This window comes from Heloderma suspectum, chromosome 11 (assembly GCF_057233095.1).
Source record: "Heloderma suspectum isolate Gila_16-S chromosome 11, 16-S_ref, whole genome shotgun sequence".
Taxonomy (NCBI): Eukaryota; Metazoa; Chordata; class Lepidosauria; order Squamata; family Helodermatidae; genus Heloderma; species Heloderma suspectum.
In genome coordinates this window covers 39,993,304-40,019,014 of record NC_139468.1, presented here as the reverse complement: position 1 = coordinate 40,019,014, position 25,711 = coordinate 39,993,304, and the positions used below count along the sequence as shown (strand labels likewise).

The 25,711-nt window shown below is 44.0% G+C and overlaps 1 protein-coding gene across 2 annotated transcripts in view; it reads left to right on the top strand.

Annotated features, from left to right (window-relative positions):
- Positions 1-25,711, top strand: part of MEGF11 (multiple EGF like domains 11) — a 432,367-nt gene that overhangs the window by 348,745 nt on the left and 57,911 nt on the right. For both annotated transcript variants that reach the window (XM_084817481.1, XM_084817482.1), the window contains exons 12-14: positions 755-875; positions 1,902-2,065; positions 3,028-3,130. In XM_084817481.1, coding sequence (XP_084673607.1) covers positions 755-875; positions 1,902-2,065; positions 3,028-3,130 — 388 coding nt within the window. The remainder of the gene's footprint in view (positions 1-754; positions 876-1,901; positions 2,066-3,027; positions 3,131-25,711) is intronic.

The following is a 25,711-nucleotide window of genomic DNA, read 5'->3' as shown; positions in this document are numbered from 1 at the left end:
ACACAAGCATTTCCAGCCTAGGCTGCTTCTGACCTCCTCCTGCAATTAGTTCTAACGAAAGGTACAAAACTAGGTGTTACAGCAGGGCAAAGGCTGCTTTCAAAAGCCAGCCCTGTGTCTCCTCCACCTTTCTGCCGCATAACATCTACCTGTACTCAATGTGTGATGTGACCTCATCATGTTGAGACTTTCTGCACCTGCATTGGCTGGCAGAGGTGGGGAAACTTGCCATGTGATGAAGTCATCATGCCACATGTTTCATTTCACTAGACATAACAAGGAGGAGGGTGAATTCTACTATTCTATGATTCTATGAATGTTTTTTCAGTGGCAGGATAATGCTTCCTGTAACATTTACTTCTACCCTAATGGTAAGTAATTTATTGTTGCTTTTAGTTGTTGTTTTTATGAGCTTTTATTTGTTTTCTTTTGGTTTTAATTTGTGAATCTAGTTCTATTATACATCACTCTGAGCAGCTCAAGGATAAATGTTTTGAATAAATAATAAAGTAAATGTTTTAAATACTAACATTTTCCACAGCCACAGTTGTGTTTTTTTTATGTACCATGGAGTACAAGCAACCCTTTAGATGCCAAGCCACCTTTCCCCACCCCCACCCACTACTCTGGTGTTGTAAAGCAATCACATGCTCAGCAGGTATTTCCATTGCAAAATCTCTCATTTCCTGAGCAGACATGGATTTACCAGGATCCATATTTCTCTTAATCAGCCTGGCTTCCTTTTGGTTTGTAGGGAGAGGACTGCTCCATCACTTGCACAGCCGGGACCTACGGTGCCAACTGCTCATTGATTTGCAACTGCAGAAATGATGGTGCATGTTCCCCAGTGGATGGTTTGTGCTTTTGCAGAGAAGGTAAAGGTTTGCCCTGCTTCAAGGGCCACCGTAGGATAGCATAAATCATGCTTTCTCACTGAATGGCTCCAGGCTGTGAAGAATCTCCAGAGTTGCTCATGTTGTAAACTCCTTCTGCTCTGCCTTGTTCTATGGTAGCATCAAGCATGAAGCTGCCTGTCAAGATTGATGTGGTTTGCAATTTTCCAGGAATCAAATCACACTGGTGTAACCCCACCACTTTGACCTGGTTTGCACTTGGATGTTCGTCACTTGATGATGACAACATCAAGCGGCGGCTCTCGCATGTGAATGTGCTGCCATAGAGCAAATGCCTCAGAACTGCCTTCCGCAGCCTGGCACCCTGTTGTACCACAAGACATGGCCATGATAGCTGGGGATGATTGGGGATATAGTCCAACAGTTCTGGAGGGTGTCAGGGTCGGGGAGGCTGCTTCAGAGTTGCATTGCATTTCTAGGTGCAAATCCTTTTTTTGTGGGTAGACCTAAAAATGTAAATGCCACAGAAAGTCAGATTGTTTAATTGACTGGGATCAATCATGTTATGTTCTTATGGTCTCTGATCATACAGTGAATTATGTACTACTGTGCATATCACACGAGTGCATCATGTGTGAATTAGCCCTTGGGTAGAACCTCAGACATGATGTTCTTTGGTGGAGAGTGTTCACACACTTCACCAGTGAGTGATTTGTGTGATCTAGACCCAAGGTTTGGTTCACATGTTTGCTTTGGACTTGGTCAAATCATTGGGATTGGGGGAAGGGTGTTTCCTCTGCTTCACACAGTGTATGGAAGAAGCCTTGAAGGTTTACACAGCCTCCCCCAAAAGAGCAGTTGTTGCCCTATTTCCCCAAGCATTCTCTCTCCTCCCATTTAGATGCACACCAAGAAATCTAGATATGCATTTGATATGTCTGTGATGTGCACAACAGTGTCCCCTCTAAAAGGATGCCTTTTTCAAGAGAGGTAGAAAATGCAGGAGGGGTAGCAGTTGGAACATCTTTGTGCTCTTTCTCATTCCAGGGTGGCAGGGAGTGGATTGTTCCATTCCGTGTCCAAGCAGCACTTGGGGTCTTAATTGCAACCAGACATGTTATTGTGCCAATGGAGCCGCCTGCAATCCCGTGGATGGATTCTGCCTTTGCTCTCCCGGGTGGCAAGGAGATTTCTGTGACCAACCCTGCCCTGTAAGTCTTTCTGTAATCCTTGGCTGGTACAGCCTTTAAGGCAGCCTTAGCTCAATAATAAGTGGAAAGACAGCTCAGAAGTGTTTTAATATCATGTGTGAAAATGCCCACAGCAGTAGCTAGCATCGAGGCTAGCTAGACTGTAAGGATCAGGAGCCAAATTGCTTATCACCTTCATACCCTTACAGCTGTGAGGGCTGACAGGCTTTGAGGATCCCTCCACTTTTGGGGGAAAGGAAGAACCCAGGCACTGAGTGACCCTGTTTGGTCAGACCAAAGGTCCGTCTAATTCAGCAGTCCATTTCTAGCCACAATCAATCAGATGGCCCTGGAAGCACACAAGCAGGACCTGAAGACAATGATAAGCAGATGCCTACTGGCTCTGAACATGGAGGTTCCACTGAGAAGTCATGGCAGATAGATGGCAATAGACCAGTCCTCCATGGATTTGTTTTTAAAGCCATCTAAGCTGGTGATCTTCACCACATCTTGTGGCAGTGAGTTCCATAAGCTAACTATGCATTGTGTAAAGCAGGGGTGGGGAACCTTAGGCCTGGCGGCCAAATCTGGCCAAATCAGTCTAGCCAAATCAAACCAGTGGTGACACCTCCACCCACTTTCCCACACTTGGTGGTTTCCTAACTTTTATGCAGTCCTTCGCCCCCATTCCCAGAGGTTGAAATGCCTCTCCTAGAGCTTTGTGACTGGCAGCAGAGAGCTTTATGCTAAAATATGTGTGTGTGGGGGGGTACTTTTGGCCCTTGGACTGAAAGAGGTTCCCCACTCCTGATGTAAAGAAACTAGAGATCATGTTTTACCATGGTTGTTGCGATACCTATTTAAAAGAAAGAAAGAATATAGCCAGATATTGAAATAAACGTTGCTGAGGATTTCTACACATAATGATAGGAATATTTAAGACTCAGAGCTTCTTCCTCTGCTTGTGTTTCTCTTTATGGAAGGATGGAACATATGGCCTGAACTGCAGTGAACACTGTGACTGCAGCCATGCAGATGGATGTGATCCTGTTACAGGGTACTGCTGCTGCCTTGCTGGTTGGACAGGTAAAATGGCATGCATTAAATATGTTATCTGACAGCACAGTCTGCAACCAGTTCAAGTGGTGTATTTGAATGTAAAACATTTTTTATCCTATCAAGGTCAATGAGATTTACAGTTCTGTCTAAATTCCATGTATCCCCTGAGGGAAATCCTGGGGCAAACTGCATCCTGGGCAGGGTGGGGGCAGGAGGAACTGGAGTGCCTGATACACAAATCTGTGTTTATACTGTGATTCTGGGGAGAGCACAGGAAAACTGTAGAATATGTTTCTGCATACAGAATCCAGCTTCCTGAGTATTTCAGGTTTTTTTAAAAGTAGGTTTCTTTCTAGCGCTTATGTTTGTGACACTACCCTGTGGTAGTGGTGGGGGGTGAGAACACCTGCTGGAATCTTGGCAGCCCAAAGGTAGCTCAGTAAGATTTCCAGTAGTTGTTGGAGTTGGCATTGCAGAGCCCCATATAGTTCCTTGCTGTTCCCCCCTAATAGCAAAACTGAACTGAATTGTGCAAGTAAGACAAATTGTATAATTTGTATTACCCCTGAGCATTGAATTCTCCTATCATTGGGAAAGAGGTTCCCCACTCTGGAACTTCCCCTGTGCTTCATATGTATTTGTGATTCAGGAGGGGTGTGCTCTGTGAGGTAGCATATATCACACGTTCATTGCGGAACTATTGCAGAATGACTCTGGCTTGTGGAGGTAATCAGGAACTCTAGAGCTGCTCCAATGTGAAGTCCAGAATGCTCCCAGATGCTTCCCTCTTATTTTTGAGTGTCAGCATGATGCAAGGACAAATACTGCAGTGCACTCTCATCATTCCCACTTTACAGATACAAAACTGTGGCTGAGAGGCAGAGTAAGATTGCCCATTTAAGATTGTGGCTGGCGGGACAACACTTGCCAACAATGGATCTATTCAATTCAAAAAGCCATCAGTTACTGCAGCGAATGGCATTATTTTTAGAACTGCTGGTTCAACTTCACCGCTGTGACTGTAAAGTCACACTGAGTACCGGCTGTGGCAGCGGAGATGCATTAGCGATGGGTTTTCTTGCGGGATTTGGCTGCTTTCCTCAAAGCCCAAGGTAGGGAGTGATCTGGACCAGCATTAAAAGAGCCACTGCATTCCAAGTTCTGGATCCCTGGGTCTGAAATACTGGCACCCGACAACTTTCTCCGCCTTCTCCCTGTCGAGCAGTGTCATCATCCCAGAGCAGGCCCTCCTGAGAAAGCAGTGGGGTTGCAGAGGAAACAATGTGAAGTATTCTAAAATCAAAAGACAACTTTTTGTAATTAAACGTCGTGGAAGGGAAAAAAAACAGGGAGGGAAGGAAAGGAGAGAGGAAGGGAGGGACAGAGGGAGTTAGGTTGCTTAGAGACCAGATACATTTACAGCTGTTTATAGTGGGGCCTTGGCAGCGTGCAATTCCATGTGTCAGCAGAGGTGCCCCGCGATCCTTCGGATTAACGGTCCTGCTGGCTCTCCCCTTGCCATGCCAGGTGTTCTCCTGGCCCCTCGCAGCCAGAGTTTTAATTCCAGAAGGACAGTGGTGTAAGCTGTCATAGTGAAAACAACAGAATCCTGCAGCACCTTAATGTAGCATAAGCTGCAATTGTCTGCAAAACAGGCACAAGAGCCTAGTGGGAAATCCTTTGGGAGGTATGACTTTTTCAAATGCCTGCCTTGCTGTGGACTAAGCAGAGTGGTCCCTGTCTTTGTATTTGCCTCAGTTCTCCCACCTGTGAAATGGCAGTAAAGTCATCTACTTCTTGGGATTGTTGCAAGGACAAGAAAGATGGTGGAAATAACATCCTACTGCCCTTAAAGCATAATGTCCATCCTGAAATGTTTGGAGCTTGGACATTCAGCAAAATGTTATTAAAAATGTTCCTGTATGTAGAAAATTAGCATGTCAAGGAGTACACTAGCTCAGCTTTCCTATCCCTGACATGCTAGCTTTCCACTTGCAGGGTCTTTTTTAATATTTGGAAACATTCAAACATGTGATCCCTTCTCCCTGCATTCTGAAATGGGACAGTATTAGTAACACACAGTATTTCTGAACATATGGTTGGCTCTGGTATTTGTATATTAGGATGCATCCAGACAGAGGGCTCCTATCGCTGACAATCAAAAGGCATTGTGCAGCTATTCCATCTTTTCTTCCTTAATTGATTTTTTTTCTGATAAGAAAAAAGATGGAAGAAGCCACGGGAAAACACAGGAGGGCTACAAATGGAAGGCAACAACATCTGGATGCCTGTAAAGTTCTGTGAATGAGGCAGGGCCATTGGACAATAACAGCCTCATCTAGAACCACCTCTAGTGCATTTGGAAAAGTATCTAATATACCAGGTGGCCCAAAAGTAGGTATACAGTTGTTTAGAACGTTGATGGGAGGGGGAGAGAATGTGTGAGTAGAAGATGTGTGGGTGGAGTCAGAATGACAGTTAGGAAGAGTGAGTGACAGGGAGTGACAGTTAAATCAGTTAAGTGTAGAGAGTGAGGGGAGTGAGGCCCTTAAGCAGGTATACAGTTGTTTAGGGTTTTTTTTACTGATATTGTGAATGATGGCAGCGAACTTGAGTCAAGAACAAAGAAAGTGGATTCTAAAGCAATACTGGAAGACTGAAAATGCTGAGCGGGTGTGCATAGCGTGGCAAGAAGCATCTGACACTCCTCCACCAACACGTCTGACAATTTATCGTCTTAGAGATAAATTTGAAGCAACAGGTGCAGTGGCTAATGCCCTGAAATCTGGACGTCCTAGGATATCTATGACAGAGGAAAATGAGATGAGAGTTGCTTTGACATTTGTGAACAGTCCGAAAAAGTCCACATTATGTGCATCTAAGCAGCTATCCATACCTAGAATGTCCTTGCAACGCTTAATGCGTAAATTGAAATTGAAGCCGCACCGTCCAAGACTGTTACATGGTCTTCTGGAGGATGACCCAGACCATCGGTTCCAATTCTGTGAGATGATGCGTAACCAAATCTCTAACAAGCCAGACCTTCTTGATAAGATCATCTGGTCAGATGAGGCTTCTTTCAAGTTGTCAGGCCACGTGAACAGGCATAACTGTGTGTATTGGGCAGATAAAAGTCCTCATTTGACTATCACATCTCAACTGAACCAGCCGGGCGTCACAGTGTGGGGTGCACTATCCAGCGAAGGTGTTGTAGGACCGGTTTTCTTCGATACAACTGTGGATAGTAACAATTACCTAAACATGTTATGTGACGTGGTAGTGCCACAACTCAGAACCAGGGCTAACTTAGCTGAACTGCTCTTCCAACAAGATCGTTGGAAAACCTCCTCATTATGCTTTTGCAGTAAGGGACTATCTTGACAACACCTTCCAACAGCATTGGATCGGACGACGTGGCAGCATTGAATGGCAGCCACGTTCACCCGACTTAACACCAATGGACTTCTTTTTGGGGGGTGTAGTAAAGAGTAAGGTTTTTGAGAGGATCCCCGGACAGTGGACGAATTAAAAGGGTTCATCTCGGAAGCATTTATGGACATTGATGCGGACCGGAATTTGTGTCAAACTGTGTGTCACAGTATTCTGGACAGGTTCGAGGAATGTTGCAATGTTGATGGAATACATTTCGAGCACTTACGAGATTAAACAGTGTTAAACAAATGTAAATGTAATAAACAATGTAGTAAAATGCAAATAAACTATACTGTATATCTACCTTTGGTCCACTCTGTATTAAAAGTCCTGTCATGGATGGCTTTCCATTGTGCACAGTGCTTTTAACACAGCATGCATTTTCCTTCTGTCTGCAAAGTTTGTAACTAAAGAAGGCCTTTCCAAGATATGATATTTGTGGTTTCAAGATACAGAGATCAGTCAGATTCTCATGAACCACACGATGTTGTCCATTTTGCAAACACAACATTATAAATAATAGAGGATAAAAACTTGGTGTGTGTGTGTGTGGGGGGGAGATTTTGTACTAATTAGACATGGCCTAGAAAAGATCAGATAAGTTCAGGAAGTTCTGAGGGCTTTTGCTGTCCCAGCTCACTGGTCCCGGGCAATTCAAATGACTCTCTGATCCTAATGGCCAACGAAAGTCTGATCCAAAATTTTTTATTCTGTATGTTCATTCACACACATGGGACTTGCAGTGATGTCAGTTTCTGAGCAAAAGATCAAGGAGAGGAGAAATAACTGCACTTAAAAAATAAAGTAGGTTCTCAAGATATTACTCATTTTAAAAAAACCCTCAAAGATTAATATTATGAACCAAGAAGACAGGAAAAATTGGAAGAGAAAAGTGTAGCATTTTAATATTATGTTTTGTTTTTTAATTTATTCATTCAGATTTCTCATCTAACTCATCAAGCTAAGTTACAATAGATTTTAAGAATATATATTCCCATGTCTGCCCCAGACGCGAATCTGTGATGTCGTTCATCCAGTACCTGCACAAATGATGTGGTGGAACTTGTTTTTTTCAGTTATTATTATTGGATGGTAGCTGCCTTGTGGATATGAAGTGCCCAAAGGTGGGGTACAAATATTTTATATAAATCAATCAATGTGGAGGGCAAAAATCCCTGGAAAAACACTGTAGTACAAGGAAATGGTGAAGAGGTGCTAGAGCCAGGGCTGGCCACATCGAGGCCCAAACCTGGCGTGGTATTCTTCAGCTCAAGATCCGCAGCTAGAGCAGAAGCCTGAAGTGCAGGTTGGTTGCCCAGGCAACGGCACAGCGCCAGGCTCCCGCTATTTATGCTTGGCCCGGGCAATCTGCACGCTTCATCCTGCCTCTCGGTCACAGGGTATGATGTTGCTCCTTCCTGTTCTCTTCCCACTTCCTGTCGGCACCATTTACAAATTGGCAGCTGGCCACCTGGGAGGCCTGTGACAAGATCCTGGGTGGTCCCAGAGGAAGGTGTGGCTGGCTTCTTCGCCTGGCAAGCAAGCAGGCAGAAAGGGTGGTGGTAGTGGGGTGGCGGGGAGAGAAATTGCCACAACAAAGGCAAAGAAATCATAGTGGGAGCGGAGAGGACCCAGGGCACGGGGGCACTTTGCCTCGGGCCTCCTCAAACCTGGCAGTTGGGATGGACAAATCTTTAAATTTGGGGTTCTCTGAGTTTCTCATTTTTTCCAGTCTTAAGTTCAGTTCGTCTTGTACTTTGAGAATTTCTCCCGTCAAGGTTGATTCATCGCAAACTCTGAGAATTTATTTTTTAAAGTTTGTTTGAAAATTCATTTTTGTGCACATTTCTCCCGATACATACATTTTTGTAGGCATATTTTGCCTAAGAGACAGATTTTTGCAAGCAATTTTCCTATTATAATGCATTGTTGAACATGTACACATTTTTGTATGCATTTTTAATTAGAGAATGCCACTGCAAAATTTGGAGGAGTGCAAATTTCTAAGGATAACGGAGTTTCAGTTTGTATAGTGGTTCAAAACTGCGAAATTAGATACTGAGCAAACTTCTCCTCCATCCCTACTGCTGAATGCACACAATTCCATGTGAGCTCATTCGGTGGGGTCCCAGCCTCAGACCCTGAGCTTCCTGGTTCAACCACTGGGACTCATGGTAACACTGCGAACTTTCCTTTGACTTTTCTAATACAGTGGTTAAAGATTGTAAGTTGTGACCAACTCCTCTTCTGCTCTTTTTGTCTCCCTGACTGATCCACCAGGGCATTAAGGAACAGTGCTAGGAAGTGACACTAAAAATGTCAGAAATGTAAGTAGTCCCATAAATTTCCAGTGGCCTTAGCCCAGGCTATGACTTACAACAGCCAGAACAGAGCCATTGTGGTAGATTTGAAGTTGTCAAGAGAGCCCATGATGTTGACTAAGGGAGTTAATGGTGTGGAGAAAGAAGTAACTGGCTGGTCACAGATAAGGCTGGCTCTGAGGCATGAAAATTGGAGTTGGAGAACAGCACTGGCAAGCTGAGAGCAACAGCTGTACTGTCACTCAAACCACGAAACGTGTTTCTTCTCTCCTGTGGACACATTAATTCAGGAGAACTGATAAGTCTTCGTTTTTTAAAACTCAGGGGAAGGCCTCCTTTGAATTTTGAGCGAAACGGACACTTTGACGGTGAGCTGGGAGGTATTTTTAACTGGGTATGTGAGCAGATGATAGAAGAGAAAAAGAGAAAGAAAGCCATTTTTGATCTGCTTTGTGGGGGGAAATAAGTTATTTTATAACATCATTGTTTTACTAATTTGAATCATTCCCCCTCAGCTGTTGTAGCACTTGGCTTAAGGTAGTTATTTCATCTTAGAAGCTTGCATACAGTTGGCACCTAATTAACGTTAAATAGTTGGGGCTTGTTTTAGTCCAGGATTCATGTAAAGCTCAATAGCTGGTATGAGGCATAAAATTCAGCATCCTAAAAATCTCAGTTTTCATAGTACAGTTCTTTTTTGATATAAAAAACAAATAGCCCTTATAATGATGAGGTATGTGGGCCGTGCCTGGTGATATCGAAGAGCTGATTCACATACTGTATGCATGTTCATTGCATGGCTGCTTCTGTGGACGGCCGTTGCAAATGGAATCAGCATATCACCTCGCCATGCTTTAGACCCAATGGGTTTCAGTGGAATCACATGCTATGTTCTGCTATGAATCATCAAGTTTTGGTTCATACTTGCCTGCTTCATCATTAGGTGACTGCAGCATGGAGTGATGACATACATGTGTAGAAGAACCATCTCAGATTTAGTGCCATGGGGGGAGTTTGCAGGTCATGTCAGATGTGGAGCTGTTCAGTGGAATCAGTGTGTTTGCTTCCCAGTCAGCAAGGGCAGAGAAACCAAGTGATGTACATACAAGAATAAACTAGCCCTTGGAAGCCATTTGTATGCACGCACGCACGTACTGACCTTCAGTTCTCTTTAATTAATTAATTAATTAATTTTAAAAATACGTTTTATTCCCAAATACGCCCTGCAAAAACACATTTTACTGGAATATAATTAGGAAATGTTGATAATTTTTGTATTGAGTAATTGCTTGAGAAAGTTGTAAGGGTACTTCCGCATGAGGTTTTTATGGAGTCATCACCCTTCCTCATTCACAGAATTTTACAGGTGTTCCAGACAACATTGTCTTTCACTTGTAAACTTCCCATGTTTTCCCACCACTTCTTCCACCTTTTTTCTTACTGCAGAAAACTGTTAAGGAAAAAAAGACAAAATTGCTGCACAATGCCATCTGGTTGCTCTAGGAGCCCTATGTCTGGAAGTACTCTTAGTGAATTTATAAGCTGCCCTTCAGTATGACACTCCCAAGGCAATGTACATAAAAGGGGCATCGCTCACTGCCCCTTCCCATGACTAACTGAATAAACTGTGCAAAATAGAAGCCAGCACATGACATTTTCTTGATCTGTGGAACTCATAGAAGACATAGAGTTCACTTTCTCCAGGCACACAGATCGAGTTACCTTGGCACATCGTATGTTCTTCAGGGCAGAATATAACCAGCTTTGTCCTTAGAGAACCTCCCTTTATCTTTTATAAACTGTGGGTTTATAATGTGTAATCCTTTCAAACAAGCAGCATCTGCCAGGCTGTTAACAAGAGCCTTACAGTTAGAGATGGTGTGGGCACATGATTCCGTCCGGGAATCCAGTGGAACTCCCCGGACTGCACCCCCGAGCCTTGCTTGCTGAGCAGCTTGCACTCACCCCAGCAGCCTCGACAAGCTCTGCAATTGCCATTTTTAAAAAAAAATGGCGGTCGCAAAAATGCACGTATTCGTGTATATGTGAAAATGTGCATTTCCGTGAATATGCATATTTGTGTGCACACAAAATGTGTGTTTTTGTGAACGCACACATTTTCGCACGTACACAAATGTGCGCATTTTCATGCATATGTAAATACGTGCATTTTTCCAATCGACATTTTATTTTTCACAAAATGGCGACCGTAGAGCTTGACTAGGCTGCTGGAGTGAATGCGGGCTGCTCACCAAGTGCAGGAGGAGTTCAGGCGTGGACAGGGACTGGCGAGTGGGGGCAGGGTCTGGGAGGGCGCCCGGAGAACCCAGACGGGGATGGGCTCGCACATCCCTACTTACAGTGTTCTTAGTGCATGTTATATGTGTGTGTTTTTAAAAGCCTTTATTTATTTATTTGTTTGTTTGTTTAATTTATTTATTAATCGCCCATCTGACTGGTCACCCAGCCACTCTGGGCGATGTATAACATATAATAAAACAGTCTAAAACAATAAAATTCTACAATAAAAACATTTTCTAAAATACCCTAACCCACCCCAAATGCCTGCCTGAACAACCACGTTTTTAATGCACGGCGGAAGCTCATTAAAGAGCTTTATTCTTAGTCGGCTCCTTTTTGTCCTCTTTTGCTATGCTACATATAAAACAATAGGCAGAACCTTACCAAGTTCCCATTAAGTCGTCATTTTCTAGCTGGCTGCTCATATCATATTTCTGCCATATTTTGCATTTAAACGTTTTTGGTAACTGTATTCCAGATTTTCAAATTAATCGTTTTTTTCTGTGGTTATTCCTGTGATTGTCCTTTTGAAAGGGGAGAAGAGCTGGACATTCCAGGTTTGGTTTTTTACCTGCTTCCATTGGGCCTTTTTGAAAGGGGAAGTATCTTTTCCATCTGAAATGGGAACACTTAGTGCTTTGGCTTCTGTGAGTGCCCTCTAAAACTTTAAATGTATCATAAGCCTATTAGAAATCAGCTTTAATTTTTTATTGGCTTAATTTCAAGTGAGCTGATAAGATTTTAATGCCCTCCTTTTGCTTAAAAATCCTCTCTTTGAAGGGGGAGCCTTTAAGGATGGGTCTTGCTGATACCAGGTGATTTTTTTTTTTAATCTGCATTCACCATATTATCAAAGGCTCCACTGATGTCCTCCCGTTAATTGAGCCTCTGGAACTACTTGATGAGGTGCCTCAGAAGAACCAGATCAGTATCTTGGTCAAGTTTGCTTTTTGTTTGCCCTCAAGTTAATCCAAGGCCACATTTTTTTAGGCCACAGGCTAGAATCATGCCCTGGACAAAGAAGAAGATGGGGCGGGGGGTGGCGGGTGGAAACAGAATATAGCAAACCTTCTTAAATAAGTGGATTAAAATGGGAGGAAAGACAGGGTATTGTCAGGGTGGAAACTGTGCCAATAGAGCCCCAGAGCAGTTCTGATTCTGAGGAGGAACAGCAATCCGTGGGAGAGGAGCTCGCTCATCTCTCACAAGCACAGCAGCTGGCAGAGATTCCTCCTGCCAGCTTTCCTGGGAGAGATAGTGACCCTGGCAGTTAGAGAGTGCTGGAGGGGGGGGCGTGCTGGATGCTCGGCGCAGACATGGAGCGACGACAGCTGGAGGGCGTGGAAAGGAGCGTAGGGCTCGTTTGGCGCGCAAACAATGGTCACGTCCCGAGGACCCAAGGGAAAGAGGGAGGATCTCTCCCTAACCCATAAGTTCAGGGTCTTCCCGTGGTTCTCCTTCAAACGGGGACCAACTGCCTTACCTGGAGCTTAGGCTACTCTGCTGTCTTTCCCCAGTGCTGTTCCTTGCTTTGTCGCTAGTGATTAGTATCTGAAAGAGTCATAAAGGAATAAAGTCTCGGAAAGAATTCCTCGTCATCTGTGTCCTGAGTTGGCTATTGGTGTGGACTGCAAGAGGCAGCTAGGCACTCTTGACAGTTATATGCTATAGTATAACAAAATGGTGCTCTGTAGCGGCTACAGAGCACTAAACGGGTAAAATGTAGCCTGCACACAAGCTAAATCTTACACTTTGAGCACTATGGAGCACTACAGAACTGGTGATTTTTAAAAATATATTTCTTTAAAGAAACATTTTTCCTAGTGTGGCCCACAGGGGGTGGTCCAGGGATCAAAAACAGCCCACAGTCCTCCCATAGTTGCCCACCCCTGTGTCATACTGTGTAACTAAGCCACACAGCCTGCCCTCCACTCCCTAAGCTAGCCTGCAGCCTTCCGGTGTGGGAGAAGACACTGTCCCACCTGCCGTACTGAAGAAAGATTCAACTGCCAGTCCAGCTGACTTTTGTACATGGACTGGGAGGGGCGCCATCTTGTTATCCGCCTCTGGCTGTAAAATGCCCTGGGGCAGCCCTGCTGGGCAGACGCAGATTACTGATGTAGGTAAGAGCTTTATCCGTGGCCCATGTCCTGTGTAAAACAGAAGAGAGAGAGAAAATCTCAGGTGCCTGAGAAAAAAATTCTCAGGTGCCTGAATTTTTTAAAAATTCTGCCCAACGCATTTCAGACATGTCCTTCCTGAGGGGCTGCTCCTCTTTCTTCAGATGTGTTTGAAAATAATCCTACCAATGTTTTTTCTCTCTTGAAAATCATTTCAAGAGAGAAAAAAACATTGGTAGGATTATTCTCGAATACATCTGAAGAAAGTGAAGCAGCCCCTGAGGAAGGACATTTCCAAAATGCGTTGGGCAGAATAAAGCTTTTTTTTTTTCAGGAACCTGAGAACTTTTTCTCTCTCCTCTTTTGTGCCTTCTCATCTTACTGTTTCCCACATCCTGTGTAAACCTTATGATGCAGCTGCAAGGCCAATCAACCTTTTGAGTCCCAGAGTGCGGGGCTGTGAGGCTTAACATGACCAGCCTGAGGCCACCTAGATGTAATGCACATTGAAGAGGCCTAACAGTATGTCCTTAGAGGTTTAAAGGAGTTCTTTAGTGTCATAATGAAGATAGAGTGCCTTGGAGCATGTGCAGAGTGTCTTTCCATCACCCTACTTTGTATAAGCCAAGCCAGCTACACCTGGGATTAAGGCATCCAGGAGAGCAGGCTGAATTCCAGCCACGCTTGGCTCCTTTTGTTTTCCAATTCAGGCTTCACCCCCTAATCTGCCCTGAGCGGAGTCAAAGCAGCCTGCTTCAAACGGCACTGTGAGTGGGGACAGATGAAGGCAGGAACTGGTGCCCGGATGGTACCAGCAAGACTTCACTGGCCTGTCTAGTCCCGTCTTGTCTGCACTGACTGCCAGCAGCTCTCCAGAGTTTCAGACAGGAGCCCTTTCCAGCCCTACTGGAGAGGCTGCTGAGGTTTGAACAGGGCTGCATGTCAAGCAATGGCCCTTCCCCTAAAGCAGCAGTGGGCAACATGCGGCCCTCCAGATATTTACACCTACAACTCCTACCAGCCCTAACCAGCATAGCCAGTAGTGAAGGCTACTGGGAGTTGTAGACCAGATCATCTGGAGGGATGCAAGTCGCCCACCCTTGCCCTAGAGGATACAGTAGGACAGGATTGCCCAAGATTCCAGCAGCTGAGGGTTTTTTCTCATTTTTTTCTGAATTAAAATGGAAGGAGTACTTTCTTCCCTCTTAAATGTTCCGGACATTTTGCTCTTACTGTATGTGAGAGCAAGGATAACCCAGACTCACAGGACCCCTCTGTTTCTACTTTATGTAGGACGCTAATCGGTACAGGGTGAGCCCAGAACAGTGACCCATGTAGAGACTCAACAGGCAAACTCTTCTGAAGGCAGCTGATTCTGTTGTGTTTCTGCTTGCTGGTGATCAAGCCATCCAACTGCACCAGATGCAACAATGTGGCAGAATTAATCTTCCACCCCCGCTACACACCAGGTGGGGGGGCTGATTGGATGGAGGCTTGGCCAGAGCAGTGAATTGTTTGGAGACTCCATGAGCAGCCTCCTCTGTGGGTGGTTCTGTGGACCTTTAATTAATTTCTCACGGCACCCTAGAGTGTCCCAGCACACCATTTGGGAATCACTGCCTCCATACCTGTCCTCTCCATCTGTGCCCCCGTGTTTTTCCTCTCTCTTCCTGGGTGGCTGATACAAAGCTAATCAGATGCAATTGTACTGAGTTTCCCTTTATCCAGCCCAGAATGGGTGCAGCGGCATGCTTGGTACACAGACAGCCAAGCATGCTTGTGTAATCGTTAATGAGCAGATTTAGATACAAGCTGTTATGCGCAAAGACAGGAGTGGAACAGTAGAAACAAAACAGGAGAATTATTGGAAAGGACAAATAGTCTACCAGGCACCAGATTATGAGATCTAAATGAGCCTGGTGCCATTTAATGCGAGGAATTGGCATCGCTGTGTGAAGAAAAAACTCTCTTCTCTACGCTTTCCCTTCCTATGTGCAGCATTGTGTAGGTTAAGCCCTTTGGCTAAATTCTTACGACGACATAACATGGAGCCTCCTAGGCTCTGCTTTGCCTCCCCCTTGAGGGATCATGATACTAACCAATCTTACAGAGGTGTTGTAATGTTTACAGAGGGCTGAATTTTAACAGGGGCGTGAGTCAGAGATGGCCAAGCAATACAGTAAGTCTCAGATGCTTCATAAGGTAATACCAGGACCAGGACAACATGGAGCATCTTTGCTGGTCCCAGGCACTCCATCCTCCCAGTCTGGATTTGGGACTGAAAAACCCAGGAAAAGTGTGAGTGCATGGAGGGTAAGTTGTAAGCAAGCACAATTTGTGACATTGCACAACATCATGACTGATCACAGGGTACGTCAGATAAGGCATCAGCCTTAGCTTCCAGTTTCCTGGCTTTGTGGAGCTTGGACCAACGTGAGATAGCCTTATCGTCTGGTCTTTTAAACTGGTAGGTTTTTTTGATGATTGAATTATGTACAAAACCCAAAGAAAAGGTAACACTCTCCAGACAGTTAGCCATGTTGGTCTGTTGAGACAAAACCAACAAAGAGTCTTGTGATGTTTTAAAGCAGCCTTCCCAAATTTGGTGCCCTTCTGATGTATTGGAATACAATTCTCATTGTCCTCAGACAGCATGATAGGAGTTGTAGTCCAACACACCTGGAGGGTACCAGGTTGGGGATGGCAGCTTTAAAAGCTAACAGAGTTATTGCAGCATAAGCTTTTGTGGACTGCTTTGGTTTTATATTGTAGTTTTAAACTTTTACAAGTTTGTATTGTTTTCTCATGTTGTTGTATATTATGAACTTCTGTGAACCACCCAGAGAGCTTCAGCTATTGGATGGAATAGAATCTAAAAAAATAAATAAATGGAAGCACCTGTGTACAAATACCTTACAACAATTGGCAGAGCCACTTAAGGCCAGGTGAATGTGCTTCATGGGCCAGATCCAGATTGAGGGCCTCCAGCTGCCCATTCCTGTTTCTAAGCTGGTCTTGATGTGTACAGTGCGCTTGGTCTCTCCTTTACTGCCCTTAGCTCTGGCATGCACAAGTTAATGAGTTTGGGAGAGAGCTGATGTTTGGGGGCTGCAGCTGAGTAGCCTTCCAGTGCTTTAAAATGTCTTTGGTTTCTAGGAGTCTGAAATCCATCCAGCACCAAATATGCAGCTTTGACAGGCTGCCGTGGCCTGCAGTAAATAGGACATTGTCTCTCTGCACTCCTGGAATCAGTTCTTTCCACTGCTATTCAGATGCCAAAGATGAGCAGCCGTTTGACTTCACGTCATGCTGAGAAGTCAGAGGAGAGTGGCAGGGTGCTTACTGTTGGATCTGCCACATCTGTTGAAGTCCTGTCAAAGTTAATTTCTGTGGTACCTGTCCTGAGATAATAATGAATGATTTTTTAAGAGGTGGGGGAGAGAGATGGAGAACTCAGAGAGAGAAATAATTGCAGATATACATTGATCTATCAATCTCCCCATAGATCCCTCCTTTTTTTTTTTTAACAAGAGGAAAGGAAGCTACATCCTGTAATTTCTCCAGGTCTTACATCCCTGAAAAATAATTAGACTTGGTTCAGTAGCAAGACTCCCCCTTGCAAAGACCCTGCTACAGTCAAGGGGATCGAAGAAATGAGCCAGATAGAAGCCTCTGGCTCTCATTTATTCTATCCACCTTCTTGCTTTTTCTTTCTTCCTGTGTTTGGAGAAGTCTGGTTGTATTCTCTAGAGGCAGGAACAACCAGTTTCATTAAAAGAGGGGACTGAAGTTCAGCTGAGCTAGAATGAAACAGCAAGGGCAAATGTAGCAAGAGGTTTTTTCTCCTAGTTGCAGAAACTTTGGTGGGTGGACACGACACAGTACAGACCCTAACATCAGCCCTACTATGTGGATGTACCGTCCAAAGGATTAATGGTTAATCCTCTGCGGACAGGTACTCACAGTTTCCTGAGACTTTGGCTGGCTTGTGAAATGCTTCCAAAGAGAGATCTAGGGTGCTTCCACACTAATGAGGAATTGCCACACTTTGGTCACTCACTTTTTACAGGGCACCTACATCATATCCTCATCAAATCTTTGTCTTCCTGTATTTCCCACGTGATTCTTTTATCTTTTTCCAGTCCATGGAAAATCCAAGCTTTTTAGAAAGAAAGGACAGTAGCACAATCATTTCAGGTGTCGTTCATGGTTTTGATATGTGCAGCAATGAACTGGGCAAATGAAAATGTCACCACTGCAGACCTTCACTATTATCTTTCCAGCTGGTGCCATTTTATCAACACTTTTGTTTGATTTTATCAGTCTTGTTTCAGCTTTAGAGAGAGAGAGAGATGGAAAAGCACTATAGAGCTAATTAAAAAATGTTTCCAAAAAACACCCCACTGCCTTCTTATTGCCACCATTTGGGCCATTTCTGAAGTTCAGATTTCAGGTAAAACAGTTTTTAACATTCTAAATCATTTGTTAAAGTTCCTGGAGTAATTACCCAATAGCACTTTAGAATGCTGGGGGTTGTAGTTTGGTGAGGCTGCTGGCAAGTCTCTGAGAGATCCCTGGTGCTCCCTGCCAAATACTACAGTTCTTGGTTTTACGTAAGTAGAATATGTATTCCCTTAGGCCAGCCATCCCCATCCTGGTGCCCTCCAGATGTGTTGGACTACAACTCCCTCAATCCATAGCCATTGGCCATGCTAGCTGAGGATTGTGGGAGTTGTAGTCCAACACATCTGGGGAGGACCAGGTTGGGGAAGTTTGCCTTAGGCCAAGGATGGGCAGCTTGTGGCCCTCCAGATGTTTTGGCCTACAACTCCCACCATCCCTACCCAGTGGTGACGGATGGTGGGAGTTGTAGGTTAAAACATCTAGAGGGTTTCAAGTTGCCCAGCCCTGCTTTAGGCAGTTGTTTTGCTTCACACTCATCAGTTCCTCAAGTGTGTGGAGCTTCTCCTGGTATTTCATCCGCCGTATGCAATCCAGAACTGGAAGAACTGAATACAATAAAATGTGTGTGTGTGTGTGTGTGTGTGTGTGTGTGTGTCAGATGCAATAAAATTCAGCCTTTGATGTGTTAAATCTTATACACCACACAGTTGAAAAATATCTGAAAGGGACATTCACTATATCTGCAGCATCTCTTTACTAATCTTCTGAATATAAACATAGTTCAAAGGTGTGATTTTGCTGTCATCTGTTTGTTGCAATTAAGGGCTTCCTGCCAAACCTCTCTGTTGTGTTAGGACAGTATCCTCATCAGGAATCATTTAGTCCTGGGAAGCTTCTGCTCATTAGTCTTCAGTGGGCGATGACTTTTCTGCCGGGAGAGAGGTGCATTTTAATGCTTCTACCTTTTTAAAAGGAAGGAGTCGATGTCATTCTCTCCAAACCCCAAGACAAGAAATGATGTTCCTTAATTGTCTCCATTTATAAATAGCTCATCTTACAATAGAGGAATTTTACTCCAAATATTACTGTCAAAAATAGGGAAGGGACATGACAGCCATTGCTTTAATCTCCATTCTGAGTTTAATTCCCAGAGTCTGTGCTAGCAGTATTTAAAGTGGTGGGGTATAATTCATCATTAGGTTAAACATTCTAACCACACGAATAGTAAACCACTTAGAATCATAGAATAGTAGGGTTGGAAGGGGCCTACAAGGCCATCGAGTCCAACTCCTGCTCAATGCAGGAATCCAAGTCAGAGCATCCCTGACAGGTGGCTGTCCAGCCTCGTCTTGAATGCCTCCAGTGTGGGAGAGCCCACCACCTCCCTAGGGAATTAGTTCCATTGTCGTATTGCTCTAACAGTCAGGAAGTTTTTCCTGAAGTTCAGACAGAATCTGGCTTCCTGTCACTTGAGCCCATTCTTCCATGTCCTGCACTCTGGGATGATCGAGAAGAGATCCTCTGTGACAACCTTTCAAGGACTTGAAGAGTACTATCATACCTCCCCTCAGTCTTCTCTTCTCAAGGCTAAACAGGCCCAGTTCTTTCAGTCTCTCCTCATACGGCTTTGTTTCCAGTCCCCTGATCATCTTTGTTGCCTTCCTCTGAACCCTCTCCAGTTTGTCTGCATCCTTCTTAAAATGTGGTGCCCAGAACTGGACACAGTACTCCAGATAAGGCCTAACCAGTGCTGAGTAGAGGGGAACTAGTACTTCCTGGGATTTGGAAGCGATGCTTCTATTAATCCAGCCCAAAAGAGCATTTCCCGTTTTTGCAGCCGCATCACATTGTTGGCTCATATTCAGCTTGTGATCTACAACAATTCCAAGAACCTTCTCGCTTGTAGTGTTGTTGAGCCACGTATCCCCCATCTTGTCACTGTGCATTTGGTTTCTTTTTCCTAGGTGCAGAACTTGGCATTTATCCCTATTAAATGTCATTCTGTTGTTTTCTGCCCAGTGCTCCAGTCTATCCAGATCACTTTGAATGTTGTTTCTGTCTTCCAAAGTATTAGCTACCCCGTCCAATTTTGTGTCATCTGCAAATTTGTTAAGCGTTCCCTGCACCTCCTCCTCCAGGTCATTAATAAAAATGTTGAAGAGCACTGGGCCCAGGACTGAGCCCTGCGGTACCCCACTCGTTACCTCTCCCCAGTTTGAGAAGGTCCCACTGATAAGCACTCTTTGAGTCCGATTCTGTAGCCAACTGTGGATCCACCGGGTTGTTGTTTCATCTAGCCCACTTTGAGCTAGTTTGCTCATCAGGAGATCATGGGGCACTTCGTTGAACGCTTTGCTGAAGTCGAGGTATATGATGTCCACAGCATTCCCACAGTCCACAAAGGAGGTTACCTGATCAAAAAATGAGATCAGATTAGTCTGGCAGGATTTGTTCTTGACAAATCCATGTTGGCTTCAAGTAATCACTGCATTGTTTTCAAGGTGCTTCCAGATGGATTGCTTTAGAATCTGCTCCAGAATTTTCCCAGGGATTGATGTCAGACTGACTGGTCTTTAGTTCCCAGGTTCCTTCTTTTTACCCTTTTTGAAGATAGGGACAACATTAGCCCTCCTCCAGTCATCTGGCACTTCACCCATCCTCCATGATTGCTCAAAGAGAATAGACAGCGGTTCTGAGAGTTCTTCTGCCAGTTCCTTTATTACTCTATGGTGCAGTTCATCTGGCCCTGGAGATTTGAACTCATTCAAAGTAATTAGATGTTCCTTGACCATATGCCTATCGATCTCAAGCTGCAATCCTGCCCCTTCAGCCTGTACTTCGCCTTTACCAGGGGGGTCATAGACCCTCTTTCGGGGGAAGACTGAGCCAAAGTAGGAATTGAGCACCTCTGCCTTTTCTTTGTCAGCTGTTCTCATTTTGCCATCCTTATTTAACAACTGAACCACCATTTCTTTCCTCTGTCTTTTTACTATGCACAAAGCCTTTTTGTTGCTTTTAACATCCCTCGCTAACCTCAGCTCTTTCTCAGCTTTAGCCTTCCTGACGCCATCCCTGCAATTCTGTGCTACCTGCCTCTACTCTTCCTTTGTTGCTTGGCCACTTCCTATATGGCCACTTTCCACTTCCTATATGTGTCCTTTTTTTGTTTTCAGGTCATCTCTAAGCTTTTTGTGAAGCCACATTGGCTTCTTCTGTTGCCTTCCACCTTTTCTTCTTGTTGGAATTATTTGTAATTGTGCCTTGAGAATTTCCTTTTTTAAAAACTCCCACCCATGTTGGACTCCTTTTCTTGTTAGAGTCGCGTGAGGTGGGACCTCACTTATCATTGTTCTGAGTTTATTAAAATCAGCTTTCCTAAAATTCAGGGTACGCATTTGACTATACTTGGCTTTTGGTTCCCTTAGAATCAAGAACTCAAGTATAACATGGTTGCTTTCCCCCAGAGTTCCTGTAACTGCTACTTTATCCACTGAGTCATCTCTGTTGGTTAGGATCAAGTCAAGGATAACTAATCCTCTAGTTCCTTCCTCTACTTTCTGTAGGAGGAAGTTATCCGCCACACAAGTCAGGAATTTCCTGGAGGGGCCATGTTTTGCAGAATTTATCTCCCAACACTTATCAGGGAAATTGAAGTCCCCCATTACTACTACATCATGCTTCCTTGAAGCAGTGGCCATTTGCTTTTCAAAAGTTTCATCCTCCTTGATTGGGTGGCCGGTAGTAGACTCTGACCGCCAGTTTCCTTTTATCCCTTGATCCATTTATTTTGATCCAGATGCTCTCGATGGGGCTACCAAGCTCATCCTCCTGTGTTTCTGTGCAGAGATATGTATTTTTGACATATAGTGCAACCCCACCTCCCTTTCTGTTCTTCTTGTTCTTTTTGAACAAGTTACATCCTTCAATTGCTGTATTCCAGTCATGAGAGTCATCCCACCAAGTCTCAGTTACACCTATCAGGTCATAATTTCCCTCCTGTATTAAGAGTTCAAGTTCGTTCTGTTTGTTTGCCAGACTCTGGGCATTAGTATATAGACATCGAAGACCATGTGCTTCATAGTCTGGCTTTCTTCCTACATGTTTCTGAAGACTATTATTGGGCGCTATTAGAGCTGTTCTCTCCGTTGCGGTGCATGAGCCTTTGTCCATTGTTACCCCCAACTTTACATCTCCCTTCCCTTTAGGATTCAGTTTAAAGCCCTCCTGATGAAGTTGTTCATGCTGTGGCCAAACACAGTCTTCCCAGCCTTTGTGAGGTGCAACCCGTCCCTTGCCAACAGCCCATCTTCCAGGAAGTATAGCCCGTGGTCCCAGAATCCAAATCTCTCTTGTCGGCACCACCTTCATAGCCAGTCATTCACCCAGAGTATTTTTCTTTCCCTTTCTATCCCTCTTCTAACTACTGGAAGGATGGATGAGAAAACTATCTGGGCCCCAATGTTCTTGAGTTTCCTTCCCTCAAAGTCTGACGTGATTTCTTCGTAGCTCTGCTTGGCGGTATCATTTGTTCCCACATGGATGAGAAGAAAGGGATACTGTCAGTGGGCTTCATGAGTGCAGGCAACCTTTCAGTCACGTCTCTAATCTGTCCTCCCGGGAGACAACATACCTGGGAGTCCACGGGTCTTCGCAACATACTTGGGTTTTGATCCCACGCAGCAAGGAGTCTCCCACTACTACTACTTTTCTCTTTTTCTTGTTGTAGGCCTGGGTTTCATCGCCTCTGCTTGACTGACCTTCATCCTCTTGCTCACTCTCATGCAGTGAGAGCTGTAATTCTTCCTCTGCAGGCTGTCCCTCCAATCTCATCCTCAAGTACCTGGAATCGGTTCCACAGCTCCACTGCTTCCACTGGTGCAGAGTGGTGTACAGTCATACAGTACCTGCAGCAGCATGGCTGCTGCCAAACAGCTTGTCCCATGTGGTCAGGACTCACATCACAATGGAAGTATAGCAAGTGTTGTTCATATGGATCTCCCAGTACACGCAATGGCCCCAATAGAGTGTTGACACTGATAGCTTTAGAGAGGGATTAGAGACATGGGGGGGGGGGGGAATAGGTGTGTCCTCAATATCTGTTAGCTGCAGTAGTTATGCTGCTTCTGAAATAGTCATTCAGAAGCAGCATAACTCTGACAACTGCATCCAGGAGATGAACTTCAGGTGATGGTCAAGCCAAAGCAACCCTGTGAATTTTCCCATAACGGACCAGCATGACTGCCTATAAGGAGGGAGGCTATCCATGCCATGCCCTGCTTGTGAGCATTCCAGGGATCTCTGACTGGACATGAAAGCACCAGACTAGGTGGACTTTTGTTCTGATCCTGCAGGGCAATTCTGATATTCTTATTACTGAAATTTTTGACTTTCCTAATTTATTTACATTTTTTAGGGTTGCGTTTGAATTGGAAAGAAATTGATTTCTACTGTATTGTTTCCCTTATATTGTGCATTTATATCAGTATTAGCTTCCAGAGGGGTTGCTGTGTTAATCTAGTGCAGCAAAAACAACCAAGGGTCTTGTAGCACCGTAAAGACTTACAAATTATGGCAGAAGCTGTCATGGACTAGAATCCACTTCATCAGATCCAGTAATATTATTATGAATGTTGGACTTCGATAACACTCAGCAAGCTATAGTTCAAGTTTTTAGGAAGGCTTTGGCTGCCAGTTAACTATGATAACCGTAAGTGATTAATACACTTCAAACAAAGGATGTACCAAAATTGTTTAAGTGGGTTCAGTCTTTGGTTTTGTACTAACAAGAATTAGTAAGGGAAAAGTCTTTGGATCTGTTTTTCATTTTTATCAGTCACACACACGCTTATATAATACTCTCAATAAAGCATAGCATCAGTATACAACATATTGCATAAGATTTTTAAAAAAACATAAAGCCATATATTATAGAACCATAATTGTGCTTGTAAGTAAGCACAATTATGTTATATAAAGGAGAGCATTGCTAATCTTAATTATTTTAAGATCATAATAGTTTCTACAGGAAATTATATTTCCTAAGCACTTCTTATCATTAGAGATTTCAAGTTTTAGTAGTCCAGTCCTATACATGTCTACTCAGTGAGACATACTTTGAGGCAAATATCGGTTTGCAGCCGAAAAGGAGAGAACTCTCATCTAAGTGCCAAGTTTCCTATCAGGTTTGAATCAGTTGTTCGGCAGACAGCTACACAGACTTGGTGAGCTCCTAGATCAAGGATCTCTGTCACCTGAATCCAGTTTCAGAGAAGCTCTTGTCTTGGGGTGTTGGGGGAGCACATTCCAGTGTTGGACGGGGTCAAAGGCAAAAGCGATGGGGTGAACATACCAGCTTTTTTTATCTTAAAGCCTTAGGAGAGGCGTTTCAACCTCAGAGGAAAGGAGCTGGGGAAGGGGCGTGGCCACTAGGGAGCCCTGGAAGGCCAGATTGAGACCTCAGGTGGGCTAGATTTGGCCCACGGTCCTGAGTTCAACATCCCTGTCCTGGATGGTAAGAAGTTACCTCATTCCAAAATCAGAATATACTTATACCCTTTTTGTGTAGAGATGACCTCATAGCTAATATGATCTAGCTGCCCCCTAAGTCTTAATTACAGTGTTAATTACCTCATTGTTACTAAACATTTCTTTAAAAAAAATGTCAAAAAAGCTTGAACCTATACCTTTCAGTCTACATATAATTACTTTTGAACTATATCTTTGAGAAAACAACTTGTTATACCAAATGTGCTAATTAAACCTAAGTCTATGAATTCTTCTAGACATCTGTATATCACGTTTTACAGTGTTCAGACCTCATTCAATATTTTGCTCATTAATTGATAAGCAAAAACTTTTAATTACACTTTCGGCCTTCAACAATACCACCTCACTCAGATAACTCCTTGACCCAAGTGATCAGGCTTTACACTCTTTCTTTGGATAACATCCAGGTCACTTTGTCAATTAATTTTCATACATTGCCCACAATCATTGTGAACCCGCTTGTGTCTTCCCTTTAATACAGTTACTACTTTTCTACCTATTTACATTTTCAAATTGTTAATTATTTCTTAATGAAGCATTTTTGGTTGCTCATCACTTGGTATTTTATAACAATATATCTCATATAGTTAAGCTGGATTAACAATTTCCTGGTAGCCTTCTTAGCAATTCAACTATTCTGTGACAATATATCAGTAATACAGTCAGCCCATGATATAATACCATGTAAGGCTGTATTTCTGTTTACTTTCCACACACTTCCCAGTCTCATGATAAGATGACCCTGACATGTGCACCAGCCCATCTGAAATTTGCAATTATTCTTAGGCTTGAAACGGGATGCATAGAGGAATGGGTTCTGCAGCTTTCTTGTAGTGCATTCTCCCCAGATACTTTTGAAAACTGCACTGTAAGTGTGTTTTGTGATGACTGTTCTGTTGATTTAATAATCCTCCCAGCAGGATGGCTGGACGGGTGGCAATTCCACCAATGTGGCGCTTGTGACATCTTAATGAAGCTATCAGAAGGCAGGAGATGACTTGAGAGGAGTTTTATCCATGGTAGCGCATTTAATCCAACCTCTGGCTGAATTCAGGTCTTTCAGAATCATTGCCTGTGTTTATCCTTTTATCCAGGAGAAACATGTGCCTGACTGATAAAGAACTTCCAGATATTGTAAGGATTGCTAGCTTAAATGAACTCTTTATCAGATCTCAAGACCCACCAAAGTAGCAGTCCCCTGCACTCTCAGTGAGATGTGCGTGTGTTGAAACCAAGCCTGCACAACTTGAAACACACACATACAGCCATGTATTGTGACCTTCCGTGTTCTTGACAAGCCTCCAGTTTTTGCAGTCTTCGGCAGGCATCAAAATCTGGAGGTTTACACATCTCCAGAACAGGTTGCCATATGTGGCTGCTGGGTGGCATTCAGTGTAGTGGGTCACTGCAGGTACTGCAGACCTGCCCTGAACTAAAAGTTCTGGAAGCCAAGTGGAAGAGAGGGCTGGCAGAATGGAGGTTCC